We start from the raw sequence: 23,044 nt of genomic DNA on the forward strand, positions 1-23,044 counted from the left end.
CAACGATCCCTTCCTCCCAGTTCTGCAGCTTTGCCTCAGGTCTTTCCCTAAATTTCATTGCATCAGGCCATCTCTCTTGGACCAGAACTGCTTCTCAGGAGGGGAACAGGCAGCTGTGGGTGGCTGGAAAGTGGCCAGCAGGCTCCCCAGTCCCCCCAGCTGTGCTGCAGGAGGATGCTGAGTGACGATGTCAGCAGAGAGAGCAGTAAGAGGCCTTGGCTGCCTGTTCAATACCCTGGAAGCAGCCCCTAGTCACTGGAAAAGGGATCTGAAGGAGAAAGGTTGCTCCTCCTGGCCTCACCCAAATGATATTTCATCCGTCATGAAGGAGATGTTGACAGAAGGGTCTGTGTGTCACTGCAGATGAGAGATTCTTGGCCGGTGGGGATGTGCCTCCACCAGTCACCTCCGCTCCAGCAAGAGGGTAGACAACTATCCGAGGCTCCTGCTCAGCCACAGCCAGAGGTTGAACACACAGTATTTCACTGTTAGGTCGAGCAGAGGGAGGGCACGGACAGGACAGCCAGCTCCCTTGCATGGTGTGGAAGGAACGAGGATGAGGAGCAGGTTTATTTATGGCACTGCTGCTCTGATTTGAACGCACAGGGGTTTGAAAGTGTACAGTTTTCATGTTAATTTATTTTTAAACTCAGGAGGAAGAGGTGGACTTAGTGCTTGTGAGCATATCACTGACCTGCTCCTTGGGTCTATTAATCTATGATGTCCTCCTCCAGTGCGTCTCTCCCAGGATATACTTCATTAGCTAAACCTAACTACGTACAATTTGCTCTCAGGACCCACAACGGTCAAATAATGGGACCAGTATGGTATGCAGCCGCAGGGAAATGGGTTTGAGCGGAGCATAGGTACTCTCCAAGCCTGCCTTCCCAAGCAGTGCATCTCCAAGTGATGAAATGCAATGCTATCAAATATCATTACAGAAAGCATGAATAAATAAAACATGAGGGTGCCTCTTAAAAATAAATGTTGCTCCGTGATCTTTTTCCCAGAAGAATGAAGTTTCCAGTGTGCTAGCTCTCTCTGCGTGTGGTAACACATACTACATGGTCTGTTCCCTATAAGCTCTCAACATATGCTACGAATCTGCCGCTGCAGTACAAGTATTCTAAATCAGATGCTTATTCCTTCTTCTGATCTTTTGCAGTCACACGTACATACATCGGATTTTGCCACAGGCTATCTATCATTTCTCCCTTTCCAGCATCTGAAACGCATGACCCACAATTTGGTTTTATGTATGTTTTACTGCAGTTTCCACATAATCACACAGGAAACTTTAATTCTCACCTTATGAGGCCAAGCACAAACACGTCACACTGGACACAGGCTGCAGTTCTAATCCTCGTCTTTCGGAAGTGCCATGACTGTATCTCTGACCACCGACAGGCTGTATTTCTCACAACTGATGGCAATAGCTGAATCAAATTCCACTGCAAGCAAAGCCTTACCCTTCACCTGCATCATTTTACACCTCCTACCCCAAAGTAACACCTAAAGTCATTAAGGCAATTGCTGCCCTCTGCCTCTGAGCTCTCCTCATTTCAGCTGTGGATTAAGCACAGTGGGGGTGCACGGGGTGGGCATTTTCCATCCCTGTAGCGCAGCCAGCTCTGCAAAGGCATGCATCACCCTGTAACGACCCACGGCACACTGCGGGCTTCTGTTGCACTGGGCGAGGGTTGGGGATGAATAAACAGATTCTCTGCGTATAATATTTTAAGCAAAAAGACCAACAGGTCAGAATATGGTGATGAAGTAGGTACAGATCTGCGGGCACCAAGGGGAAGCAGCCCCATCCACTGCAGACCCATCACATCTCAAGGCTGAGACTTGCCCCTCTTATTCCTCCCTCTCATCCCCTTCTACTCATTCGCCAGGAATTCACCATGCCTGGCCCCTTCTCCATCCCAGACCAGCGGCAGACACAGCTGGTTGCCATCATCCACCTTCCAGCTGCCTCTGTTTAAGGCCACAAAAAGGAAAAGGGGCTGTGGGTCACCCCAGCCCTGGCTTACTGCAACCACCTACCAGCTGTACAAACCCTCCTGCCTCAAGGATTGACATAATTTGACACAGTGCTCACCAGAATGGTGCCTTCTGTACACAGGCATGTTTAGTACCTCACCAAGTGATCCTGATTCAAGCAGGGCTCACCGACCGCCATCTGACATCATATTACATGCGCCTCGTCCTCTCTGATGGCACATTTCTGTTTACGGTAAGGGAACGTGACTCTTCCAGGAGGGCATATCCCAGGCACAGGGAGATTTCTAGCGGGGATATGGCCTCGTTGGTGGGATGCAAGAAGACGGAGAATTTTTTAGCTCTCTGGAAAGGGACTAGCTGGGAAGTGGTGACAGAGAAATGGTCTTGTAAAGTACCCACCCTGTGCATGGAGCAGATGGCACAGAGGCATCGGAGGAGCCCTGTAAACAACCAGTTAAGCTCTAGCCACAAGCTGTTTCAGCTGCTTCAAATACAGGCTGTATCACCTTCCAGCTGAGGCTGGAAAACATCAGGTCTGCTCTGCCTGCGGGGCTTTGTGAACTTGTACATTCTGAACTATTGCCAGGAGTAACTTTGGTGCTGGAGGGACCGATGCTGGGCCCTGTGCAGCGCATCAGTAAGGCAGTGACTTATCCATGGAGAAGGGAAGCTGGGGAAATTCCCTCCCACTCTAAACTATTTCTTGGCTCTTTACATTAGTTATCAGCCCTTGGGAATATATTTTCCTCTCCTCGTACTTTTCTGTGGTCTGCATTATCATTTGCTAAATATTAGCACGTGCTATTTATCATGAGGTCCGCAACCCTCATCCACTCCAGAGAGCCTGTGACTAAGTCACAGTAATAAATTTTCTAATTTTCTATGGGCTTTATAGCACTAAGAGGCACACAGCTGAAATTATTATCTCAGAGCCTTCAACACCTAATCTCACAGTGAAACCTTAGTCACCAAAGGCAGGGAGGATGCACACCAATGCAGGTTGTTTATACTCACAACGGATTCAGACTCAGGCTCCAAGTCTGCTTACTAATAATGATGATTACTTTGGCTCCACTGGTTTTATAACATGTTTGAAAGGCTCAGAGAAACCACATTATCTGCAGCTCCCTTTCAACAGCATGTTTGGTTCGTAAGAGCTGCTAGGCAAGCAAAGGAAACAGGGTGTGTTTGTGGACTGGGAATCAGTTATAATAACATCATAGTGATCAAAATGAACACCATGGTCTACAATTACTGCTGTTCCTCTGTGTTTATTGCAGAATCATTTGAGACCTGACTCAAAACCTGTTGACTCCACTGAAAGATTTTGCAGCAGGTCTTAGGACCCGCTTGGACAAGACGTCATCCCTTACTGACCTGCTTTGCCCAGCATGTTCGGGGAGTTTGGCCTTTCTCCCTGCAATAGCTGTTGTCTAAGAAGGGATTCAAACCTTGACTAGAAAGGTTACTCCAACACCTCCTCATTTCTGAGCCCCAAAGCCCCTTTCAGACTCATTCTTGGTTAATGACTAGAAATGCTTTCTCCTGGCTACAGGATATGATCCCAAGCACCTTCAAAGCAAAGCAGAGTTCAGACTGAACTGGGAACATTTAATAAAGAGTATTAGGGTTTTTTTTTTTATTAAAGAAATAAATTAAATGCTACTTGAATGTACATGTCCAAAAGAAACACTGGTCTGAAGAGTCTGTATTTTTCAAAGTTATCAAATTAGCCCAGCTTGGTTTCCACCGCCAATCTAAATAATGGTGGATGTTGTCCAACAACTTCTTTTTCCTTCCAAACAGGCTGAGAAATGTCGGGCAAAGTCATTAGTATCAGAGAGGAGACATCCTCCTGCCCTGAATGTACCAGATAGCAGTACACGGAGCAGCGGCTGCTCTCTGAGAAGGGGAGCCCAGGAAAAGGAGAAGAGGAGGCTCGTTGAGCGGCTGAGTGGCTGCGTGCGGAGGGAACAACTGGCATTAGCAGGTTTTTCTTTGCAACCTCATGGCAACAAAAACAAGAGAAAGAACTAGACAAAAATATTTGAGAACAGCCGAAGAGCAAAAAATGGGGTGGCTTCCCCAGCAGCGGCAGGGCACAGCCCTCTCCTCTATCCCTCTCCTGCTCTCCCGCTATCACGGCAGCCAAGGCAGAAAACGCTCCCCAGTTCAGGGTTCGCTGGCCGTCCTCTGGCCAATGCAAGACTCACTCTCCATCGCACAAGGGCCGGACTGTCTCAACGCTTCCCCTGTAAGAGATTGTTTTGCAGCCCCATGGCTCTTTCTGGCAGGAAAGCTGTCCTGATCTGGAGCAGGGATGTTTCTAAGTATGCCAGGCTCCTGAATGCAGCAGCCTGTTATCCCAGAAAGACTGAAGAATAAACAAAGAGGGACTGGAAGAATAATGATCAATAAACCTCCTTGATCTGGAGGTCAAATCCAGGGCATATCTATATTAATAAACTAAAGGGCTCAAGCACTGGCTTGTAATTGTACGCATGTTGTAACTAACAAAATTCCCGGAGATATTTTGGCCTGTGCCCACCCAAACAGCACCCTGGCATGGTCCAGGGGACAGCACGGCCAGGGGACTTTTCACTGCAGACCGTCTGGGCATCGAGAGTTTGTCTCGTCAAATGCAAGCCATGCCGTGTCACTTGCCCTTAGGGCCAGAGAATATTTTTACTGCACAAGTGTAGCCCACAGGGACTCTCTCCTAAATAAATGTCCAAACTGGCACAGAGCAGCGGCTGTTGTGGTGCGAACGGGTTGCCTGGCAGGTCGTAGCTGCCTCCTCCATGTATTCAGACTCATCCGCTGCCCTCTCTGCTGCCTGAGAGACACAAAGGGAGCAGAAGACGCTGGGGGCTGCAAGTCGGGGGGATTCCCCTGGCACGGGGATTTCCTACTGGTGGGCACCAAACCAACACCAGTAGCTCCCAGGATGCCTCCATGGTGCAGGGACAGTGAAGTGGCCAAGCCGTGGCACGCTGCAACACGTCCGCTGGCAGATGGTGCCGACGGGCTCAGAGCCAGCTGGAAGGGGCTCTAATTAGGCTGTGCTGGCTTCTGCCAAGATCAGGGCTGGGTAGTCCCTGGAGAGCCTCCCGGGCCGTGGGGTCTAGCTGGAAGCTGCATGTGCCAAACACTCTGCTTCACTGGAGAAAAGAGAGTTTCCCTGTGTTACTCGGGGTGCTCACTCCACCGGAGCATCCCTGGTCCTTTCTCCAAGGTGACACAGGTTGTCCAAGCAAGCAGCTCCTTGTCCAGCCAGAACATGTCCTCCAAATCAGGCAGAACCTCCCATGCCCGAATAAGGCTCTTGGGGTAAGACACCTCCAGGCAGGCGAGGCCATGCCGTGGTCAGCTGTGCCCTGGCAGCGCAGGGTGCATACGGGACAGCCAGGCAGTCAAAAGGCAGGAGGGTTATGGAGGTGCTCGCAGCTCTGCTGGTGTCACTCCAGCTGCTTTCACGTGGACAAACAACCCACAGAGCTGGTGTGCAAAGTATGGACCTGCCGGAGGACTCTGCACTACTACAGTGCATAAATATCACCAGGTGCTTTTGACTGTGGAGAGTTGTTATTCTTTGTTTGCTACAAAGCATTTCTGGTTGCAAATTATCATGTTTTCCATGTTATAGACTCTAGCCCTAACCCCAAATCCTTGCTTCTGAGCTGGGTAAGTTTCCACTGAAATAAAAAGAATGGGAAACTTTTTCTTTTATCACTAACTGGGAAAAGGAAATGCCTTTCAGAAGGACATGGATTCCTCTGATGTCTCAAAATAGAGAAGTGCCATAAGAAGGGTAACACTGCCATGTCCATTTTTGAGATCCGTTGTTTTCAAAGATGGCTAAAAACAAGAAATAAATAGCAACACTAGCCTTCTCTCTCTTGCATTCTTCTGTCCTCCACAGGGACAGCTGCCAGAGCAATTAAACTATATTAGGACCTCTGCATCCCTTAGAAAAAGATAAACCCTTCCCAGGGTTTCATCTTCGCACAGTGACAAGAAGGGGGGGAGTCAGCCTTGGATTCAGACACGCGCATTTAGGTGTCTGCAATGTAAATGTCCATGTGGGTATTAGGTGTGTGAGCTCCCATTATTATCAGCACTGATCTGCTCTTTACAGCCTGAGAATAATTCAGCTGGTCAAATACCCACGATCCAGTTAAACATGAGTGTCCAGGGCTTTTGGAAGGCCCTAGACTGAAACATCAAAGACAGGGTGTGCAAATATTAGGCAGGATCTATAAATAAAACAAATTGTCTACAATACCATTATGTGCGTGTATAAGGGCAGCTCAGCTCTAGGCATCTAGTCCACACAAAACCAAGTTTCCTTGGCTCACTGGCTACAGCAGGAGCTTTGATATCTCATTGACCTCTAGACAGCTACATTCAGTATCAGAATCAAAACCTGAATCCCATCCTGCAATACTGGGTGCAAACCCACTGAAGGACAAGAACCCTTTAGAAGAGACGTTATTTCCTGAAAGCAGATATTATTGAACTACATACCTAATTTTTGTCTTTTCTGGTAATAAGATATGAAACTGTCAAAGACTAGCAAGTTTAAAAAGAAAAAGATCTGAAGCAATTTAGTAAACTTATAATCAACAAGGTGCTAGAACTTCATTTAAGTATCATGAGGTTTGAAGACTCAGGAAAGTAATGACAAACAGTCGTTGAAAAAATGTAATTTTGTAGAAAACACATTCAAAGTAAGAATTATCTGACCTAACTTAGATGTCAACAATGCAAATATTCACACTTGGTCTAGTCACCATGCGTTCCTTTAAAAACAAAAGAGAGAAATAAGCACTTGTAAGGTACCTGAGGTATCTACTTGAAAATGAGATGAACTGCAACCTAGAAATGCCTATTTCTTTTCATATACTGACTACAAAGGAAGGCCAGCATATCTAGTCCATATGTAGCTGATTATACTGTAGACGGCTACATCTGGCCAGCATTAAAGTGTGTTTAATAACATACCTATTTGCAACTGCATTCCTATTCAGATCGATATGTCTATGCACTCAGTACTCCGTCCCTCTACTTACAATCAGGATCGCATCCACTGCTAGTCCAAACCTTTAGTCTTGAACTTCAAAAGCATCTGTAGGCTGGACCCAGCTACGACTCGCTCGGTAAGGTCCCTCAGGAAAACACAACTCACCAAGCCAGGACAAGAGACCTGAGATGCAGTTAGAGACACGGCGTTCCCTCCAAGAAATCTGCAGAGCAGCGCTTACAGAGAAACAGAGAGGAATCATTACAAGTCCCTTGACTTCGGAAAATATTTTTGCCCTAACCAAAATGTCAGTGCTAATGATTAAATACATTTCCTTGAATAAAACCTATCTGCTCAAGACTTCAGGAAACACATTTACAAAGAGCCATCATGCCAAAAAGTAAAGCAGTTCGTATGATCCTGAATTTAAGAGTGAGCCAGCTTCGCATATGTAAAGAGCTGGTGAACCTTTTTGCAGTCTGGGACAGGTAAATCATTTCTTGCACCAGTCCAGCTTGAAAGTCGAAAGGCCTGGCTCAGCCATGAGTGTGTCGGCGTCCCAGGGTACGGGGCGCAGTTTCTTGGCCAGCTGCAAAAGGAACGTAAGTCAGTCATCCAGAGCTATAGAGCAGCAACTTGCACTGTTATTAGAAGCCTGCCTCCCCATCTGGAAATTAAATGCAAACATATGCATATGGCTAAGTGTTGCTTAAGAGAAAATCACTACTCTGACAATGCTGAATGGGAACAGGAAGGAAAGAAAAACAAAAAATACAGGCCACTATCTGTGCCTTCCCCGTTTCATTTTCTTTACTGTCAGAGGCACCCTCATTTTTAATTAAGCACAACTTAGGGGACAAAGAATGATGAGGTGAGGAAGGAAAGAAAATCCATTTGTTTGTTAATACTGTAAAGCCTAAGAAACATCCAACAGAAAATTTACATTACACATGTTCCAACTCCAATTTACTAGGTCGCTCGACCCTCTCAAAAGAGAGCCACAACACAGCACCGACATCCTATACTTCATTCTTCACCGATACCCAAAGCATCTGCAGAAGGTTTTGATAATCTCTAATAGCACAGAGGAGAAAATTTGCCTTGCTTACTTGTGGGAATCAGGTACAGCTTTCACACAGTACAAGTCAGACCCTTTGATCAATATACAGCATGTTAAAAAATGTGTGTCAGTATGTAATCCTGGGATAAATCCTGGATGGTTTGGTTTTTTTCACTGAAAAAACACAGGGGAGAAGAGAATTTAATAGTTGTTATTTTTCATAGTAATATGAATTTTAACAATACTTCAGAAGAAACAAAAAAATGAGAGAGAAATGTGAGACAGTCCTTGAATTCGTGACTGAGTGAATTATCATGACAACAATGGATATGTCAGGCAGGAGCTTAACACCTGATCTTTCCAAAGCTTCATGTCAATAAAGTTCAACAGCAACGTTAGGCACTGAAAGCAGAGACTCATCACATCTGTGTGATCATGTCTGCACTAGATGCCTAAACTGAAAGCCCAAGGGAGGTGGTGAGGCTGCTGTTCTCTCATGCCAGATGCTGAGCAAACAGCCCTAGGACCTGCAGCCTAACCACACAGGGCAGGAGGAAGCCAAGTGACTGCCCAGTACCAAAAAGCTGGTGACAAATCGGGTCTAAGAAGAAAGCCTCTTGGCCTTAGGCCAGTGTCCATCCACTGGGCAATGCTAACTACCATGCCCGCCCAAAAATAGAGGCACGACCTTGATAAAGAGGAGGGAGAAGAAATGTGCTGGGCTTTTGCCCTTTTATAAGGGCAGGCATTTTCTTTCTAAGTTTTCATGTAGCCTTGTAAAAAAGACAAAGGTATATTCCAAGAGGTGTTTTTTGCTTCTAAAGGAAATCCCACAAGAATTTAATCAAAGCCTGAAGCAAATAAATATGATCTACAGACTAGATAGAGCAAGTCCCATCTACAAACTGGTCCCTGATACATACTCCCCGAGTCACTGCGAGCTATGAGCATCCAGAATGAGGCAACTTTTGACCAGCTAGGGAACAGGTCTGTTGGACTCCAGATGGAGCTGCGTACCAGGTATCTTCTTCTCCCTGAGGCTTTGACTTGGACTGCAATGGAGCGACACCCATTCAAAAAAGAGACCTCCAAGCCTCTGCCCTCACTCCTTCGCTCCTTCCCCTGAAGGCAGTGACACCAAGGGTCCATCTGCTTGATTAACCAGCCTCCAGAGTTTTTGCAGGCAGCTGTGAGATGACTTTTAAAGATAAGAGATAGCCCAGGGTTAGGAATTTAGTTAAATATCTTCTAAAGGGATTTAGTAGGATTTGCTTCATTGTTTATATTACGCAGTATCAGTCATCCTGAAGGCCCCAGGCCTTTGTATTAGTAAGGCTGGGAACACAACTGGCCAGCGAGGGATGCTGCTACTGTCCCCCATGATCCTGTTTTCCCCATGCAGAAATGCTTCTCTATTCTGACATTCAGAAATTGCTACTTTCCTTGGCTCAGTTCGCCTAAATAAGGGAAAATAAGTGAAATCCTGAGCAGCAGGATACTTGGGACTGAAACTCCAGAGAGTGAGCTTTTCTTCCTGGTAGTGGTGCTGGTACTGCACGATGCCAAAATAACAGCCGTTGCTAATATACAGCAAAGAAATTGTAAGTCTTTGCTGGCCCCCAGGGGAAAAATAATCATAAGCCTGCTCCGTGTTTGTTAAAAGATATAGGTAATTGTGGAAAAGTGCAACAAAAAGCCAATTGAGCGACTGGACAGGTTGATTTATGAGGAAAGATTAAAGGAGCTGAACATGAATGGCTTAGCTAAACAATGACTAAAACAGGACACGAAAAGTAGCCACTGTCAACAGTAGTTGAAGTGTCTGTCTGAAGGGGCATTAACTGTTTGGGTGCGTACACTTTGAACAAATGGAGGTCATGGAACGGAGGTAGGAAAAGTAGAAGCCAGCTGAATGTTTAGGAAAGTTTCTTGAAGACCAAGACTGCAGGGGTGTAACTCCCATGCCAATATCCTCCCCACTGTCATTGAAGGTTGGGGTGCCCCCCAAAAGGTCATCTGCACTGTGCAGACAAGGAACATTTTTAGGGCTTCTACTCTTAAATGACTCACTGGCATGCCCATCTCTAAGCACTAGTGCAGGGATGACCAGACACCAAGACTGTAAAAGCCCATTCCAAGACCTCCATTCAGCCAGAAGATAAAATATCCATGCCTCGGGCCTCGGAGATCCAACAGGAATGCAAGAAAATGTCCAAAGTGAGGGAGAAAAGTGGCTTACACCACTGAAGGATGAAATGGGGCTGGGCAAGTTCCCGGGTAGTGGGAAGACACAGAAATATCAGCCTCTACACCCTACCATCACTTTGCCTCTCCCAGCTGAGAACTTGGACTGGAACAAGAGAAATGCTCTTTAGCGACACATGGCTGAAGAGACCCTGACTGGCCATCATTCAGCCATTATAAATCACATAAATCATATAAGGTGCAGCACCCTCCTCCCTGCCTAGTCCATGTAGGGCAGGGGGTGTTAATGGCTCCCTGCTACGGAGCTCCCGCCCTAGTTGTTTTGGCCGTGGAGAGCCACAGCTCAGGTACAAGACAGGAAAAAAATATGAATTATCTTGCCACATCCTGCTGCTTTCTTTTCATCTCATGTAAGAAAGGATTAGGCAGGAAACATGGCATGGTGGAAAGTCCACCTGGAGAACAAAGCACGGACCTACTCGTCTAACAAAGTCACCGCGGAATATACATCAAAAAGCTACTAGGCAGGGAGGAGGCACGCACAGGTAAGGCATTATGTTGACAGATCTTAGGTTCAGCTCCTATGACACAAACCCTTCTGTAAGTGTTGTCTCCCTGTGTAAAACGAGACTAATACTTTCTCCCAAAGTCTGCCTGGCCCTGCCTATGTAACCGCTAAATTACTCATAGCAGGGACTGCTTCTTAATAAGTGAGTGCATTGCACAACAGGACAGTCCTTGCTGAGGCCTGTAGGCATGGCAACATTGTGTAAATCATTAGTGCTCTTCCCAGCAACTAAATACACATTTGATGCTCCTGTACCTTTCATCAATGGGCTACCGGCACCTCTGAGTGGCTGTTACTGTTGTTGGATTTCAGCAGCGGCTCACAAACCCCAATTATACCGAGGGACCCCATCACGGAGGTTGCATATATTTGCATCTTTGGTGGCTTTCACAAAATTGGTATTTATTTCCCCTCTCCACCCCGCTCTTCCAGTTCTCTTTTCATGGTCAGGAACAAGGATTTTCCAAATCCCAGAGAATTTCCTGTTTGCTTCGCATTGAAGGGGAGAAAGAGAAGAGCGGGCAGCTAGAAAACAGCAGGGCAGTGGTACGTGCACAGCAGAGCAATGTGCACGTGCTCGCAGAAAGACACCAGCTGTGAATCCTTCTATAAGGGATGCAAGGAAATGGCATTGTCTTGATACATTTTCAAAAAGGGAAGGCAAATACATAATGCGATCCATGCAAATATATCTCAATTGGTCATGGTGTCAAACGCTCCCTTTACATTTAATCTAATGAGTGTTTCACTGAGCTGTCAGCAATCTCCAGTAGCCTCCAGGCACTAATGAGTTAGCGTCAAGGTGTCAATGCTTTTGGCATTAACCTCAATTAGGAGGAGTTAGGGTGATCACTGAATGAAGGGTCAGCCATTCATTGCTGAGACATTCCTCTGGCTATAGCCTGCAGTCTCCTGCATGAAAGAGGCTGGCAGGCTGGCTGCCTACCGCCTTCGCAGTAAAGAAGACTCATACGTGGCAACATTACTGTTAATTACTATATTTGAAACCTATGCAGGTCTTGACAGGCATGGAGAATCAACAGGAACCCTATTTAATGAAGCTATTCAGTGAGGTTCCCAGGTAAAAAAAGTAGCCTGTGACAATAAAATGGTAAATATCTACCACTTATTCATGGCCAGAACTTTTAAAAGAACACCGTTAAGGGAGTAAGTATGTCAAAGAAAAAAAAGTCTGGACAGCAAGGTTATGCTTACAGAAAAAAAATCACCATATACATAACCCATGTAACTTTAATTCTGCTCCACTTATCTCTCTCCAGACTTCCTGAAAGATTTCCTTCAGATAAATTACATTCAGATGTCATCTTGCACAATCATTCTCAGGTAGATCTGCTTTTCTGGGGTGCAATCATGGATGGATCACAACTGCTTTCAAGGTTTTGTCCTCCCTATTGAAGCAGGGAGGTCTCAGGACAGCCAGGCAGACCCCCAGATCCACCTCCAGCCTGAAACCAGTTCTCCAGTTGGCAGATTGCTGTTCAACCCCAAGGATGTGCATATTTATGCCAGAGGAAATCATTCAATGAGCAAATCTGTTTAGAAACCTCAAAGGCTTGTCAGCCATCATAAAATCTTGGTTACATTCCAGTTTAGCATTACAGTTATTACAATAGAAACTCCGGGTCCGTTCTAGAACATTTCTTAAATTTCTACATTTCTAAAATATATGGGTAATACCAGAATGAAAAAAAGTCCCACCTGCCTCCTTCCCATCCTTGCCATCACCCACTCCACCACGACAGTCCAACCGCACTTCCCTGCAGCCAGCCGTGACGGTAACTCCAGCATCCCCTAGCCAGGAGCCGCACGCACTCCGAGCAAAATGACCTGCAGCAGCCCCTTACACTCCACGGGAACCTCACAGTGAGCCCCTGATCCACTCCCCTGTGACTTTTAGACCATGGTCGTTATCAAGTAAAACAAAACACAAAAAAAATAGAGATAAAAGGAATAAACGCCTCAGGCGTACACACCTTGTGAGCAGTGGGGGTCAGGGGTTGCAGAGTCCTTTAGCTAACTCTTTATGGAACTCTTCTTTTTTTCCATAGTAGAAGCTCTATATGTTTCCCAGTAATGGCAGAGATGGAGGACCACAGCAGCAGGCTTGCAAAGCTTGCCTAATTGGAAGGCGGCACTTGTCTTACAGCTCATTCTGCTTAGGATCATCGTAAAAGTTGTCCTTTGAACTCCCTCTCTGCTTCCTCCAGCCCCATCTTCCTTCCTCCCCATCCCCAAGGCAAAGATATTTATCTCCAGGTCTCCATTTCTTCTCTGCAAGAATCAAAGGGCTTTCAAGCCTTTCCCTTGAGGTGACAGCATTACCTGCTCCTCCTCCACCTGAGATGCAGAGCTCTGCTTCCTCAGAATATTTATTTACCCTAATCTATGTCAGACACAGGCTCATTCTGCCCTGGTAATGAAGAGTTGCTGTGTCTGGGCCAGCCAGGCCAGACGTGTTCGGACTCTTCTGGATGTGTGATTCAGATTAAGCTACAGTGAGTCGTACAGTAAGCAAAGACAAACAGGAGCAGCCTCCGATTACCTAATTTACCAAGCTTCATCTCAAAACTAATCAGGCTGTTTGTGCCATGTCACCCACATTTCACATTCTTGTGCAGTCATTAATATTAAACCTAAACAATTCTTTGCCTCTATGGCATATTGCTCCTTGATGTAGGATGGCAGAGCTACTATAGTCTCTGTTATTAGCAGGTTCCTCCAAGCTCATTAGTAAAGTGCGTGCCCCGCTCACTTCAGCACTGGTCAGCAAAAGAGATGGCATCTTGCCTTTGCCCTCAGGTAATCCATGATCTCCAACAGATCTGTGCCATGAATCCTGAGGGGCTTCCTTCTTTGCTTCTCTCCTAAGATCCAGGAAACTGCATCCACAAAAATTGTTAAGACAACATCACCAAAGATAAGAAAGTCACAGCCTCAGAAGTTGGAAAACGTCAGTCTTGAGCTTTGTGCTCACCCATCATGGTGCAGTCTTTAGTTACACTGCCACGTGCTTTTTTAATAGGTTCTGTGAAGTCTGGGTATTTCTGAAAGTAAGGTCTAAGTTTCTGAAAAGAGAAACGGGCTCCTTGCTTTCCTTCCCCGGGATGGGAATGTGTAAAAGGCTGGAAGGAGGCTCAACAAGTCCATTCGCTTGCAAGAACAGGCAACAGATGCTACCAATGAAAATCTACTCTGCCCCCTCTCCCGTACCATCAGCTGCAGTCCCTGACCTTGACCTACAACAAATCTGACCTTGAGAACAAAAGATCAAAAGAATAAAAACCTAAAAGGCAGTCAAAGAAGACAGCAAAGCTATCGACCCCATCCTAGCTCCTAGAAACATCAAGGGAATTTGTAAAGGTGAAATGTAGAAAGTGGACCTCAATCCCAATCAAATCCAATTAACAGGAAAATCCTTTTCCAAACCCAAGTCTGGAGATTGATATAACCCTGAGCTGGGGTGCAAGACACCAAGCTGCTATTTTTCAGCACTAACACTCCTGTCTGGCTACAGGTAATTTCTCAAGGTTTAGAGGAAGAAACCCCACTTAAGAACTTAAATAAGCATCACGTTCATCTCTTTCCTGGATAAATCTATGGTAATTAGAAATCCAGTCAAACGGTGCAAGTGGAAACCAATAAATATAAGGAGAAAACACTGGTATTATCATTATTGTTATGTGGCAGTGACAATTTTGACCAAAAGGAGCATTTGCGTAAGAACACGGTGGTTGAAAGCTATCTAACCAGATGCAGATATCTGCATTGTAGAGGTCCTCCATGTAGATAACAGTATCTCAGCTAAGCACCAGAAGCTCCCTTTAAGTCAGTACAGGAGAACTGTCACTTCAAATATGCAGTTCATCTCTTTCAGGCACCTACTTTAGGATAAGATGATTTGTGCCTCAAAAGCAGCTGTTTCTCTCCATTACCTGTAAAAGGAATTTTTCTCAGATGGGAATGTCTACACTATAAATCTCTATGGCTTATGTGTCTACACTTGGTCAGTTGAATCCCACTTCATGAATTTTTCATTATTTGCAGTCATTACATGAGGACTGGATAGCTTTTAAAAAAATACACCATAGCTTGAAGAGAAGCATAGACTTGATACAAAAATTACTGGACAATCTTCTATTATCTTAGGAAAATAAGACAGAGGATTTGAACAGATGTCCTAAACCATCTCTGAACCCAGTGCCTTGATATTGAAAGTAGCCACATAATGGAATTATGTTATATCATCGTTCTGTTCTTTATTTATTTGGTAGGTCAAACTACGTGGCCGTGAATTTAAAATCTACATGTCTGTGAGTTCTGCTTTACAGTATGACACAAGAATCCCAGTTAAACAGACATTATCAAACGTTATACATTCAGTTTAACATCCCTAGAGCTAGGTTGCCTAAAATGTTTACTTGTTTGCAAATATCAATTTTATTTTAACTTTTGAAGAAAGGAAGTCTGCATTATATATTCTGTGTCCCTCTTTCTCTAGCAAGACCCTGTCTGCATTGCCCTGTTTCAAAAAGCTTTTGTTTTTTCTTGGAAGTCTGGACTTGCTCCTTTTCTATTTTTTGCAAATCTTTTGGACATTGCTTTTTATAGCAACAGAAAGCAGTTTTGCAGTGATAAAAATACATTTTCGACATTCATTAATTCATAAATTTTAAGAGCAAAAGGGACCATTACATTCATCCAGCCTGAGGCATTGATAGATTTACTGCACAGGAGCTAATGGACTAGAGCATAGTCCCTTCGAGAAGACCGGAGAGAATTTGTGCAGCTCTTCAGCCTCCCTCCTCATCACCATCATGAGCGTAACCACCTCAGAGCTCTCTTGTCTGACACAGACCCTGCCTGTAGTCCAATTTGATAGAATATGTATTTAAACACAACATTTTGAAGAAAGCCAGACTGCCTTCCCAAGTACCCAGAGGAAGCCAAGGTCGGCACACCCCCAGCACCCCAGAGCATCTCTACCACCTCTCACTGACCCCATTTGGTCTCCCAGCAGCATCAGACACGGTGGAACAGTAGCTGCTGCCCATGCTTTATCCTTTACCTGCCCGGTTCTCTCATCGGGATGTGAAGTGCTTGGCCTCTGGGACGCACCTTACTGCCTCATAAAGCAGGATGGCAGGACTATTAATGTGGCAGAACTGCAGGATTTTCCAAGCAATTTATGAGTTGCCATGGTAGTTCATTAGCTCTCAGCCCAATGACCCCTTTCCATCGAGCATGAATCAAGCAGGAAGCACACACACATCCAAACACACGATGGATATTCACATCAAAAATACATCCAAGGCCACGTTTCCTCCATTTTGTCCATCCTATGTCTACAAAGGCACAAGTTATCAGGATTGATACCCACTGAAATATGCCTAGACACAAAGAAATTCACAATCCCCATCTTTTTTTTTTCCTTCTCACCAGGCCATTTCTGACTGATGCCTGTATTTAACGAATAGCAGGTACTTAGCAGAGGGTTTATGTCTACAGCCTCCATTGACTGCACAGGGGGGCCGGTCTGGCGGTCGGGACAGTAGGCACTCTGGATTGCTCCCTTGACTTTCAGTGCAAGAATAAGATTTCTTCTTGACACACAGACAAGCCCCTCATCCCCACTCAAGGAAGTATTTGAGAAAATATTTAACTTTCATGGTATTTATGCATGGGTCTTAAAGCATTCACTTAAACACTTCCTTGAATCCAAGTGGCATTACGCGCATGAAAAAAATTCAAGACAATATTTTAATATATTGCTGAGTTAGGACTTCAACAGAGGCCAAAAAAACAAGTCTAGTATGCTAGAGAGGAAAGAGATCTAGAGAATTAAAGGAGTCTTTGAAGGTAATAAGTGGACAATTAAGAAAAAGGAGAAGGTCAGGAGTACAGTAACTTTTATCACCAAGTACAAAACCACAGCAGTAATGACAGTAACAAGCTATTACAAATAGCTAACAAGATATTACAAATACAATGCTTTGTACCAAAGAAAGACAGAGAGACAGGGAGACTGGGAAATGGGGCGGGGGGTAACTGAAAGAAAGGGAGAAAATCTTTGTTGCACTATTTTTCTCAGCTGCATTAATATTCTCTTATTTGTTGATTTCCTCTAAGAGTTTCAGGGTATTTTAAAGAAAAGGCAGAGGTAAAATCTCCCTCTAGTTACAGCTGCCACGTTCAGAAAGCAACACCACCATGTGTTACAAGCTTTCCCAGAATTAACTTGCCTTTCTCTTTTAAAAAAAAAAATTAATGCATTTATTAATGCAGTAATGGGACCCACATACTGGAAAATCCCACCTTCCACACCATCCCATTAGCTAAATCTGGCTTTGGGCCAAAATTTAGTATTTCAGCTCCTGCCAAGGTTCAGGGTTGGAATGTTTTCACATTGGAGGATTTTTCATCTGTTTCCTTGGCTGGGCTAATGGGACCCTAATGCACACGAGAGATCACTATCGCGTCGGGCTGCCGGTTACTGGCTTGTTTCAATCACCTTGTACGTACACGTTAACATGTAGCGTTTCCCTCTCAGCTAAGTGATGCCAATAGGCGTTTAATGCAAGATGCAAAGGGATATAATACGATATGGAGAACAACTGACTTGAGACACTCCCACTGGCTGGAGTAATTACAACAAATTATTCAAAAAACTACAGCTGGGCAAAAAGTTAGATGACATTTTTACTTAAAACCAGATGCATCAACAAAATTGTGTATGCCTGGCAGGAATTCTCATGTCCAATAAAACACGGAGGCTGGAGGAATGAACCTCCAAGAAATTTGGACATGGCTTAAAGGAACTAAAGCTGTTGCCTCATCCATTTACCTCTCGGAGATCCGGGATACGGCTCAGCTCCTGCTGTCAAGCCAGAGAAGAACAGCCTGTATGTGCTGACCTGAGAGACTCTTGCAGATGTTCTCCTGCCAGGACTGGGAGATAAGTCACCTCACTAGCTGCTCACTAGTCATTGCTCTACACAGCCAACACCACCATTAATGCCTGTCACAAAGTCCACCTCAGCAAAAGGGCCGTGATTTCTGCTAACAACACATGAGTTTTCAATTAATATTACCTTTTGTCACCTCATAAATTACTCCCTCAACAGGTTTTTTTTTTCATGAATTGCTATCAGCAGAAGACGTATTTTTCTCTTTCCAGCCCTCCCAATGCTTTAGCACCAAAAGCAGAGTTCAGCTGCCCTGTCCCCATAATTATGAAGTTTCTTACATGGGAAATGTCTGCATGAAGGTCCTCCTACCCACACCCACGTCCATCAGTACGTCCATCTCACCGCCTCTCCCGAAGCAGCACAGTGGGTCAGTAACAGTGATCAAGGACACATCGCAGTTTTTGTCACAGGTGAGACCAGTGACAAGGTCCAAACCGCAGAACCATGGCAGGACGCTTCTGCCACACCGTGGCAGCTGGGGAGTGACAGAGAAGAGCAGACTGACTGCACTGCTTGATCTCAGAGAGTGGTGAAGTCACTCGTTTGAACCAGCAATGAGAAAGGCTGAAGTGATGCTCAGAAAAACCCATTTTGCACACCCCTCGCGTTTCCCACGCTATGCCAGGGTTGCCCTTCGTCTTTCGCGGCTCTCCAGTGAATACCAGCAAAGCCGCATCCTGCGCTCCAGGGATCAAGTGTTTCCAACTCCGAGAGGTGGGGAACAGGGATATGTATCTAGATACAGGTCACGTTCACCAGTCAAAGCCTGTCCCCTTTGACTCCCACAGGTTTTGTGAAAGTAGGAGCACACCATACCAGGAGCGATGATGCATGCAGCTTTCTGGAAACCTGAAAGAAAGAGGTATCCAACAGGAGGTTTTCTACACCGCAGTTGTTCTCTAAACTATAAGAACATTCAATTGCTTGGGTTTATCACTTCTTTTAAAAGAATGCCAGTATTTACTTCTGTCCAGCACGAGCACATGGGACTGGAATTTGATTTCTTGTTTATTTGGTTTTTACATTTTGAAGGATTTTGCTGTTTGAGGGGATAAATATGTGTCTGATGATCACAAAATCCAGCTCAGAGACATGTCTGAGATCATAGTTTTGAAAAGGAGCCACGGCCACCTTCAAAGGATGAGACAGATTTCACCCACTAAAAAGCAAAACATGCCATTTTGTGCTCTCAAGCGTGACTCATTTCCTGATGCAGTTAGGCTATGACTAGGAAAGTTAAGGTCAGATTAAGAGATCATTAATGCCTTTTGTAGTGGATTTTGGGACCAGGACCACAATGCCAGAATAAGGCTGTGGAGGCCTTTGAAGGAGATATCCTCTTGGAACTACATCATGGGGCTCTGTTTGGTTTGTCCCTGGATTTTTGAGTTATGAAGCTCCTGTTTTGCTGCATCGCCTTGGTTTCTGTCAAATCCCCATGAGGATAAGCTTCTCTCCGGTCTCTTTATGAGAAAAGTGATATAAAAACATCACCTTCCTGGCTAGAAAATTCACAGGGCTTTGCATGGATAGCCCTGCTGCTATTTGCTACATCATTTCAAACAAAAACCAAGAAGCCGAGAGAAAAAAAAAAATTCAACCTTCCTGCCAAATGAAACAACAGCCAAACAGGAGCTCAGAGCCTGATGCCCCTGCATCAATCTCTCTGCTCTTCAAGGTGCTGTACATCAGCCATGTACAGCAACTATACAAAATGCTATAGTGACTCCATCTCAAATTCCATCTATATCAGATTCAGCATGCTGCAGTTACACACAGAGATTGACCCACAGACCTGTTGTTGTCTGAGGACACAGCCAGCACCTCCTCTACTACATGCTCTGCCATCTGCTCAGCAGATTCAAAATAGCACCAGAATTTCCTCTTCCAGGTGGATGTGGAAAGAAAGAGAGAGAGAGAGACAGAGCTGATCCTAGCAACAACTACATAAGCAAAACCCTCAAGCAAATATTTTCAAATATATCAGCTACAAATGACAAAAATGTCATCACTGGAAGAAGACAGACCTGATGTTGTTTTCATACCACAGAGCTCAGGCAGGAACAATTTTTTCTCTGTTGCAAAATAAGATGACTAGTCAGGCAGGAGTACAGTGTCTGCTCAACACTATGACTTAACCTCCCAGCTGAGAGCTCCGACTGCTTATTTTTTTCAAATAACAGCATTTTGTTAGGAAAATGTTGCAATGTTCACCCGAAGATTTTAGGAGTGATTTTCTGTGGATGGGTGTGGATTGGCGACTGTCTTATTCTACTGTACAAAATGAAATACGGAACAAAGTACTAGGATCCTACTGATAACCACAACTTTGCTGCAAGTGAAACAGCAGGGTGCTACCATTCAGGATGTAAGCATCCACTGAGTGGATTGATTTCACCGCCAGACTTTCCTGCCTTGCAGAGGCAGTGTTGAATGGGTTAACGAAATATCATTGCCATGTTTTCTGCTTTTTCTATCAAGCCAATGAGTAGAAGAAGAGACAGAATTAAACACTCAGGTGACCCACAGAGCTTTCTCTTGTTGACCAAATAAGAATCACCATGAGCCAACTGGAAGTTCAACAATTTTTTACGTACGATTACAAGTCTTGTCGTTCTTCACACACCACTGTTCATCAAACACATACCCCAATGAGAGCTAAAGTAAGAGAATTTCGTGGCTCACCACAGGTGTAGATGACATTAAGATGCTTTCGGATGCCTGGGTAACAAGGATCTCCAAATTCATAGGTGCTGGCATATATGCTGCAGCTTCTTTTCCCGTGACAGCGCTTGATCATGAGTTGGAGAGCAGTAGCCGACTGACACTCTAAAAGGGAAAAAGGATACCTATTTGTGAATATTTGTCCATTCACATCAGTAATTGCCTAAAAAAATTTACCAGATGCAGATTGTGAGAGCACATGCATACGAGCTTTCCATGAGTATTTAAAAATCTTTGTGTTTACATGGGAAGGTGTATCTGACTCTCAAACACCTCTAATAAATTGTAAATTGATGAAGGGAAATTACCAAAAAGAACAGTGAAGAACCAGAAACCCCCATACATCCGTAGAAAGAAGGCTGCAAATAAAAGATGGCTTGTTTTCAAAGGGAAAAGGCTATCCATAATAAAAATAATTCCTGCTCACCATGCAGGAGGTCTGAAAGAACTCTAAGACACGTATCAGTATCTTCATTTTAACAGATGGAGAAACAGTCATAGAAAAGCAAAAAGACCAACAGCAGCAAATCAGTGCAGAGCATGGAAAAAGACTCAGATCTTTGGAGTCTCACTCCAACATATTTATCCAGAAACACTACAAGCCTCCCCATAAACTAAGAGACTGTCACAGGAACAGAAAATACGTTAATACATTCATTATAATATTCATATGGAATTCCTGTAGATTTATTTAGCTGTCTGATAATGTACTTGATCACAGTAACATGCAAAGTTATTAGCAAATTCCCACCTGACGGGTGTAAGGGAGATGGACATCGTGATCTTGTTTAGGGAAGGGTAAAACTCTGATTTGATTTGGGTGTGTTAATTTATTCCAGGTTTTTCTTGTGTGGTGGATTGACCCTGGCTGGATGCCAGGGTCCCACCAAAGCCGCTCTGTCACTCCCCCCCTCAGCTGGGCAGGGGGGAGAAAATACAACAAAAGGCTCATGGGTCGAGATAAGGGCAGGGAGATCACTCAGCAATTACTGTCACGGGAAAACAGACTCGACTTGGGGAAATTAATTTAATTTATTACCAATCAAATCAGAGTAAGATAATGAAAAATAAAAATCAAATCTTAAAACACCTCCCCCCCACCCCTCCCTTCTTCCCAGGCTCAACTTCACTCCCAATTTTCTCTCCCTCCTCCCCTCCAGCGGCACAGGGGGACGGGGAAGGGGGGTTGTGGCCAGTTCATCACACGTTGTCTCTGCCGCTCCTTCCTCCTCGGGGGCAGGACTCCTCACACTCTTCCCCTGCTCCAGCACGGGGTCCCTCCCACGGGCGACAGTCCTCCACCAACTTCTCCAACGTGGGTCCTTCCCACGGGCTGCAGTTCTTCACGCACTGCTCCAGCATGGGCCCCTTCACGGGGTGCAGTCCTTCAGGAACAGACTGCTCCAGTGTGGGTCCCCCACGGGGTCACAAGTCCTGCCAGCAAACCTGCTCCAGTGTGGGCTCCTCTCTCCATGGGGCCACAGGTCCTGCCATGAACCTGCTCCAGTGTAGGCTTCCCACGGGGTCACAGCCTTCTTCGGGCATCCACCTGCTCTGGCTTGGGGTCCTCCAGGGGCTGCAGGTGGATATCTGCTCCACCGTGGACCTCCATGGCTGCAGGGGCACAGCCTGCCTCACCATGGTCTTCACCAGGGGCTGCAGGGGAATCTCTGCTCCGGCGCCACCTCCTCCCCTCCTTCTTCGTGACCTTGGTGTCTGCAGGGCTGTTCCTCTCACATATTCCCACTCCTCTCTCCGGCTACAATTGCCCAGGTTTTTTCCCCTTCTTAAATACGTTATCCCAGAGGCGCTACCGCCATCGCTGATGGGCTCAGCCTTGGCCAGCGGTGGGTCCCTCTTGGAGCCGGCTGGCATTGGCTCTATCGGACATGGGGGAAGCTTCTAGCAGCTCCTCACAGAAGCCACCCCTGTAGCCCCCCCCGCTACCAAAACCTTGCCACGCAAACCCAATACAGCTTGTTTCATTTTGAGGGGAAGAGATAGGGACAGTTTGGGTAGGCTTTTTTAGCCTTTGTTATGTCCAAGAGAGTTGTCTCAAGTCACCATCTCTGGCTCCCTTCTGCAGACAGAGGTGATCAGTGTCCCTGTCTGCTCTTAGAAGATGTTGTATTTCTAAGAAGTCTAATGAAGGTTACTATGAGGTTGAATAATTATAATGTTACCATCACCATCTAAGTAGAAATACTCTGTTAAGCATTTTTATTCCATGCAAGCAGAAATGTTTGTCATATCAGGAATTTAGAATATGGAAAGCTCTGAAAGTAAATATTTTCCCAAGTATTATTTTCTATCAGATGGTTTGTGCCTGTTTTCTCTAAGGTGAAAATGATTTGTACAGACAAGCTCTCGAACTTTTAAGTGCTAGACTGATACTTTGCTTTCACTGTCCAGCCAAGGCCAAGCACAAAGGGAAGCTGACAAGAAAACATTTCTCCAACATTAACCTGTTG

At 45.2% G+C, this 23,044-nt stretch overlaps 1 protein-coding gene across 1 annotated transcript in view; it reads right to left on the reverse strand.

Moving 5' to 3' along the window:
• The window catches only part of LOC142080087 (protein eva-1 homolog C-like), a 219,143-nt gene that overhangs the window by 85,270 nt on the left and 110,829 nt on the right, over positions 1-23,044 (reverse strand). Inside the window, exon 5 of the mRNA XM_075144933.1 lies at positions 20,535-20,678. Within this exon, the coding sequence (XP_075001034.1) occupies positions 20,535-20,678 (144 nt within the window). The remainder of the gene's footprint in view (positions 1-20,534; positions 20,679-23,044) is intronic.

Source organism: Calonectris borealis, chromosome 3, assembly GCF_964195595.1.
Source record: "Calonectris borealis chromosome 3, bCalBor7.hap1.2, whole genome shotgun sequence".
Taxonomy (NCBI): Eukaryota; Metazoa; Chordata; class Aves; order Procellariiformes; family Procellariidae; genus Calonectris; species Calonectris borealis.